This window comes from Rhinichthys klamathensis, unplaced genomic scaffold (assembly GCF_029890125.1).
Source record: "Rhinichthys klamathensis goyatoka isolate OS25496 unplaced genomic scaffold, OSU_Roscu_1.1 h1tg000927l_1, whole genome shotgun sequence".
Taxonomy (NCBI): domain Eukaryota; kingdom Metazoa; phylum Chordata; class Actinopteri; order Cypriniformes; family Leuciscidae; genus Rhinichthys; species Rhinichthys klamathensis.
In genome coordinates this window covers 92,501-100,000 of record NW_026607260.1, presented here as the reverse complement: position 1 = coordinate 100,000, position 7,500 = coordinate 92,501, and the positions used below count along the sequence as shown (strand labels likewise).

Genomic DNA, 7,500 nt, shown 5'->3' with positions numbered 1-7,500 from the left:
ACGGGAGAGTGTGTCAGTGCATCTGTGAGTAACTCTGATCCTGCGCTCGAACATCTGGAGACGGATCAGTTTAACCACACCGATGATGATCTGAGCGACTGATGAAGGAAAACCACTTTAATATCATAAACACAGTGATGTTCACAATAACAGTTTAAATACATAAAAGAATGATTTAAACTCTGTTTTACATCTGATATACACATTTATATTAAATATGCCATTCTCATTAATGGAGTTAAGCACTTAAATTACATGAAATCTTTACCGAGAAGTTTTTTATATTGTAATAAACAGTAATATTAGTAGTGTATGCGCTGCTGTGTTTTAATGTTTGCTTCGCGCATGATAACAGCAGAACTCGTGATCTGAGGAAATATTAAGATAATAATGATCAATAATGCTGTTTCCATTAAAAATATAAAGCAATAAAAACACTATTAGGCCAGTGGAAGAGATTGAGAAAAACTTTCTCTGAAATGTGTTTTATACTATTTTGATTTATTTATTCAAAAACAAGGCAAGGATCGGCTACTAAATGACTTTTAGCGACGCACATCCGTATCTCATATTCTCCTACTGTCTCGTACCATTAATATGCATATGCAGATGATATGCAGATGAGATATAGTAAACGAGGCGTTGTCAGCTCATATATGGTTATTTGGGGGAGGAGACGCATGTGAACACACTCTTCCTCTGACTGGGTTATAAAGGGTTCTGGCGTACGCACGGGTTTATAAGTCTGAATATTTAATATCACTTTTAGAGCGGATCCTACGCACAGGTTTATAGAGGAGACCCTGTTGTATGGCTTTCTCAGACCCTTCCTTACAGAACCTGTTCTTCTAAGAGTGTGTTAGTGTTGGTTGATCTAGAGTGTAGCGCGCGGATGGGTTAGTGTGTGTTCTGCTGTCAGGTACGAGCTCTCCTGCGGGTATAAGCCGGCACCGATGGACCTGAGCCACATCAAACTGGCCTCGACCCAGGAGGCCATGGTGGACAAACTGGCAGAGAACGCTCACAACGTGTGGGCCAGAGACCGCATACGGCAGGGCTGGACATACGGCATACAGCAGGTCAGTGTGTGTTGTGTGTGTCGTGTGTGTAGTGTGTGTAGTGTGTGTCGTGTGTGTCGTGTGTGTCGTGTGTGTCGTGTGTGTCGTGTGTGTCGTGTGTGTCGTGTGTGTCGTGTGTGTCGTGTGTGTAGTGTGTGTCGTGTGTGTCGTGTGTGTCGTGTGTGTAGTGTGCATCAGACTGGCTCCGTCACAGACCCTATAGGTGCTTCTGAAATGTGCACTGCATGATTGGACTGTTTTAAATGTTGCGTTCAAGTCGTGTCAGAAAGACGGAGTTGAACACAAATTAACGCCATCACAATCATGATTAAAAGTGAGAAACTGAACTTTCGTCATGAAAGGGAAGTTGCGCCGGTCTCTTCTCCTCTATTGTGTCGTATATCGAGTGAAACGCTTCAGGAACAAGAACACATGTGGGCGGGGCTTGATTGTGTCTGTGGGGAACTGATTGGATGGTTGTGGTTTGCTATTGGCTGATCTCATGTGAGTGACAGGTTAAAGCCCCGCCCACATCATCAGAGAAGAGAAGTTATTCTGATTCAAGATTATTAACACAGTAATGATGATGTGCACCCATAAATCATTTAGAATAAACACTGCGATATTCCATAAAAAAACAAGAATCATCAGTTTTGATTTCATGGGGACTTTGAGCGCTGAGTTTGATCTAGCGTCTGTAAAATTATTTTTTTACATTCACAATAAAAAAAAAGGTCTTTGTGTTTCATATTGTAAAAATGATTTGTTCATTTGATGTGACCATGAAGTTACAAATAAAGAGGGAAATAGAGAGAAAAAAGCAGCTTTTAGGTTTTAAGTGTTTAATTCATTGGATTGTCAAAAATAGGCATATGAATACTATGGTTTCACATTGAATTTACATTAGAAATGACTGTGAACTCTACTGTGATTTGACACCGAGACTGAAGCAGGTTCACGTCTGTATGGGTCAGGACGAGTCGCTCACACACACACGTCTCTGTGTCTCTGCAGGACATCAAGAGCCGGAGGAACCCTCGCCTCGTTCCGTACGTTCTTCTGGACGAGAGGACCAAGAAATCAAACAAGGACAGTCTCCGGGAAGCTGTGCGGACACTGCTGGGATACGGATACAACCTGGAGGCTCCGGATCAGGACCACGGTACCACGGGTCTCACTTACGCTCTACACACACTGCCCCGTGGCGCTAGCCGCAGCTTCAGTGTTGGGGGCGGGGCTAGAGTCCACAGAGCATTTGATTGGACAGAAAATGTCTAGTTTGAATGCAAATATCTTCTAAATGTGATTTTGTCATAGTTTTGGAGAACAAGAGATTAATGTGAGACACAACAGGCGAAAACAGTTTTTTCATGCACTGGCCGGTTTTGAGGTCTATTTTTGCTTCCATAACATGCGACTAGTGGAAAGAAAACATCGCAAAACACACGTTTAATTGTTTATTTTAATGCACTTTATCTAAATCCATATCTCTTTAAAGTCAGAAATCTCCACTTCTATATTTTAAAGGTTTGTTCATGTATCATTCACATGATTTCTAGAACATATTACTATGGAAGCTTGTTTCGACCACAGAATATAAAATAAAAAAGCTTATTGCGACTTTTTATCACAAAAAAGTCAGAATTGCTTGATTATAAAATCGCAATTTGTGAGTTATAAAGTCAGAATTGTGTGATATAAAGTGTGGGAAAAAAAATCTGACTTTTTTTCTCGCAATTCTGACTTTATATCACGCAATTAGATAAAAAGTCGCAATTATCTTGTTATAATAATGTTATTCTGTGGCGGAAACGATCTTCCATAGATTACTCCTGAAAACATGATCAAAATGATGATTTTCTGTCTGTTGACTGTATTTTCTGATTTATGGAGTGATAAAAAGAGAGCCTTTCATATCCGGCTTTATGCAATGTTCAGATATCAGTTCTGGAAATGTATGCAAATGAGTGCATATTTAATGAGAAGACGCCTCATTTGCATATGCGGACATCAGAAAGCGTGTGTGTTTTGCGCAGCTGGTCGAGCAGACGAGGGTCTTCAGTCTGCCGAGCGCTTCCGGATCTTCCGGGCCGAGAAGTCGTACAGCGTGAGCGTGGGCCGGTGGTACTTCGAGCTGGAGGTGGTGACGGCGGGGGAGATGCGGGTGGGATGGGCCCGGCCCGGATGTTTGCCGGACCAGGAGCTCGGGTCGGACGAGCAGGCCTTCGTCTTCGACGGATTCAAGGTCAAGCCTCAGAATAAACCCCATTACAATCACTGAACTAAGCTTTACCTCATGCTAACACAAGCTGCTATCAAATTTATGCGATTAAGCTCATAATCACATGCTGATTTTAATCACAATAAACAGGCATGTAAACACTTTCACTTATCGCCTGCAGGTGTCTCCAAAATCCCCTCTACTCAGATGTATTTAATACACATTAACATTAAACATAATGAAATTGCTTTACGACTATAACAGGCATTTTGGCACAATTCATAATGAATTAATTTCCCCCGTTGCATGTGTGCAGGCCCAGCGCTGGCACCAGGGCAACGAGCACTTCGGCCGCTCCTGGGCGTCTGGAGACGTGGTCGGGTGTATGGTGGACATGAACGAGCGAACCATCATCTTCACGCTCAACGGAGAAGTGCTGCTCGACGACTCCGGCTCAGAACTCGCCTTCAAAGATTTTGAAGTTTGGGACGGTGAGTGACGTGTGATGATAATCCTGCGTGGTGTGTGAAATTAGCACTTTGTTGAACTACAGCCCTAGATGATCAATCTGTTGTCATTTACTCTCCCTCCTGTTGTTCCAACTTGTATGTTTTGAAGAATGTTGGGAACTAAACAAATCAAGGGTTTGTGTGAGGTGTGTGTGTAAGAGTGTGTGAGTGTGTGTGTGTGTGTGTGTGTGTGATGGGTAGGTTTAGGGGTCGGGTTAGTGTGTGTGTGTGTGTGTGTGTGTGTTCTTGTTTTTCTATCCCGGTGGGAACTTCAACCTGAATGCACACAGACTCATGGGGACTCGTGTCACTGTGGGACCTAAATTAAGGTTCCCATGAGGAAACAAGCTTATAAATCATACAAAATTAGTTTTTTTTTAATGTAAAAATGCAGTAAGTTGTGTGTGATGGGCAGGTTTAGGGCTCGGGTTAGTGTAAGGGTATAGAATATACAGTTTGTACAGTAAAAAAAACATTACGCCTATGGAGAGTCCCCATAAAGATAGCTAAGTAAACAAGTGTGTGTGTGTGTGTGTGTGAGAGAGAGAAATAGAGAGAGAGTGATGTGTGTGTGAGAGTGGTGTGTGTGTGAATCTGTGTGTGTGTTTTGCAGTATCAGCTCTGTAGGTGTTAGCAGACCTCAAGTCTGCTTAGCTTCAGCTGCATTCTCACTCACACACACACATTCACTCTCTCTCACAAACACACTCACACACACACGCACACACACACACACACACACCCTCACACACACACACACCCACACACACACTCATGTGCACTTGTTGCAGCAGCTGTTCTGTGTCGTAAATGAGTGTTTCCTGTGAGCATCAGGTGAATGTTGCTGTATCACAGATGAGCAGCAGCAGAGATCAGATCAGCGCCACCTGCTGGCCACTGACACACACACACACACACACACTGTGTTTATATGCGTCAGCACATCTGGCTCATTCTGTGATGTCAGCAGTATCTCTGTCATGTGCGAGAGTATCAGAAACTGCAGTCTTGCATTAACTACACTGCAAACACGGCTGTTCCTGTGAAGATACGACTGGAAGATGTCTGGAGTTACAACATCTTCTGTTTTCTGAGAAATGTGTTTAAAACAACAGCAAATATCTGCCAATTCAGACCGCAAAATAATCGTTTGTTCCTTTTTAATTAAGTTTGAATTTTTCTGACTACACTGGCATATTTTTTATTACATTCAATTATAAACTCAAATCCTTTGAGTTTTGAGAGAGAGTGTGTGTATGTTTATGTGAGAGTGTTTGTGTGTGTGTGTGGATGTGTGAGAGAGAGTGTGTGTGTGTGTGTGTGTCTGTGTGTGTGTGTGTGTGTGTGTGATATTCAGATATTTGTTATTAATTTCAATCATAAACTCAGAACTTTTGATCATTTCTATATAGTTATTAATAATTTGTAATATTATCTTTTATGGATTTAGTTACCCTGCTGGACATTAACTTACTCTGCACTTTCTTCCGCAGGTGTGTGTGTGTGTGTGTGTGTGTGTGTGTGTGTGTGTGTGTGTGTGTGTGTGTGTGTGTGTGTGTGTGTGTGTGTGTGTGAGTTAAACCCTGTGTTTCATCACTATGAGCACTAGCAGTGGTGATGATTGACGTGTGTTTTCCTCAGGTTTCATCCCGGTCTGCAGTCTGGGCGTCTGTCAGGTGGGCCGGATGAACTTCGGGAAGGACGTGAGCACGCTGAAGTACTTCACCATCTGTGGCCTGCAGGAGGGCTACGAACCCTTCGCCGTCAACATGAACCGAGACCTGACCATGTGGATCAGCAAACGACTGCCTCAGTTCATCCCCGCGCCGCTCAACCACGAGCACATAGAGGTCAGAGGTCACACGCGTGCATAAAAACAACATTCTGAATGTTCCAATCCAATCTGACTTCTGACCTGTAATGCTGTTATTCGCCTTTGTCACCATTGGCTTTTGGCTTCCTTAGTTGGGGACATTTAATTTAATATTCAAGAATATTATTGATCTCCTGCATTGACACCACTATATGAGAACTGAGCTGAGCTGGACGATGACATCACAGTTTTCTCCAGAGCCGCTATATATATATATATATATAGGACGCGTTATTAACGGTGTTAACGCAAACCCATTTTAACGGCGTTAATTTTTTTATCGCACGATTAACGGTCCTTTTGGCCTAGCAAACTTTGTGTTTTTTTTTTCACATGCTTTTGCAACAGGACACGGCATGCAGGCGTTTTGAAAACGCAAGCGGATCTACAAAACAACAGGCACGCTGCACACACTTGTTTGGGCTTGCGAGCCGGATGCGCGAGCACGAATCTCTCTGCTCGAGTCGCGCGCTCTCAGATACACGCTGCTCTTGTAAGAATTTTCTCTGGGCTCGCTCGCTCAGTTTGCCTGCACTTAAAACGTGTTCAGTGCAATCGCGAATCTCTCCTCTTCCCCAGCTAACAATTTTAGGTTATAAGAACGTTTTCATAACGTTCCCATTAAGTTATAAAAACGTTATTTCTGAATGTTATAGGAACGTTCAAAACGTCCAGTTTTGAGTGGATGACGAGCGCGAGACGCCGAAATGGATGCCAATAAGATTCTGAATGGAAAGTTTACTTTTAAAAAGGTGCCAAATGGTTTCATTGACAAGACCAAAGTGATCTGTGTGTTTTGTCGTTGTGAACTGAGCTATCGTCATCGCAGCACGTCCAGTCTGAATACCACTTGATGATGGCCAATCACACACACACACACACACACACACACACACATGTTGGTGCAACAGCATTATGAGGACTCTCCATAGGCGTAATGGTTTTTATACCGTAAAAACTATATATTCTATCCCCCTACACTGCCCCTATCCCTAAACCTACCCATCACAGGAGACATGCAGCATTTTTAATTTTTTAATAAAACATTGTTTTTTATGTTTTTTAAGCCATTTGATTTATGAGGACTTTTGAAATGTCCTCATAAACCACCCATAAGTTGTAATACCAGTGTAATACACATGTCATTATACAAATTTGTGTCCTCATAAATCACATAAACCAACTCACTCACTCACTCACACTCACACATTCACTCACTCACTCACACACACACACACACAGCTGATGCGAATTCTCCGCCCCCTCGTCAATATCAGGACCTCGTCAGTATTTCCCTCACCCTTTTATTGATGGAAAGTGTTACACTGTGTGAGAGATTTAGTGTGAAATTGAACAGTATATGCAATATTGTTTTCAATAAAAAACATTTGCACAAAGCAAGCCGATCCACTTTTCCATGTTGATAAGAGCATTAAAATGAGAAAAAATTATGGGACAAAAAGAAATCAAGAGACATTTAGAATAGATAAAAATGCGCGATTAAATGCGATTAAATATTTTAATCGTTTGACAGCACTAATATATATATATATATATATAAATAAATGAACTAAATTAATAACTTTTTACAAATACAAATGAAGCATCACTGAACTGACTTAAGCTGGACTGTGACGCTATTCTCTTCTGGAAACACACTTTATTGCATTATTCTCCTGTTATCTCTGTAGAGCTGCTCTGAAACACTCTGTGCTGTAAAAAGCGCTGTATAAATAAAGCTGACTTGACTTTGAGACGAGCCGCACCATTCTGAGCGTTTGCGGGATTCTGTGTGTGTGTTTTCCAGGTCACGAGGATCGACGGGACGGTGGAGAGCCC

The 7,500-nt window shown here is 42.1% G+C and overlaps 1 protein-coding gene across 1 annotated transcript in view; it reads left to right on the top strand.

Annotated features, from left to right (window-relative positions):
• ryr2a (ryanodine receptor 2a (cardiac)) overlaps window positions 1-7,500 on the top strand; it is a 129,097-nt gene that overhangs the window by 36,842 nt on the left and 84,755 nt on the right. The window contains exons 25-30 of the mRNA XM_056244139.1: window positions 920-1,079; window positions 2,073-2,220; window positions 3,095-3,303; window positions 3,596-3,770; window positions 5,430-5,638; window positions 7,469-7,500. The exon at window positions 7,469-7,500 is cut by the window's right edge and continues 312 nt beyond it. Of these exons, the coding sequence (XP_056100114.1) occupies window positions 920-1,079; window positions 2,073-2,220; window positions 3,095-3,303; window positions 3,596-3,770; window positions 5,430-5,638; window positions 7,469-7,500 (933 nt within the window). The remainder of the gene's footprint in view (window positions 1-919; window positions 1,080-2,072; window positions 2,221-3,094; window positions 3,304-3,595; window positions 3,771-5,429; window positions 5,639-7,468) is intronic.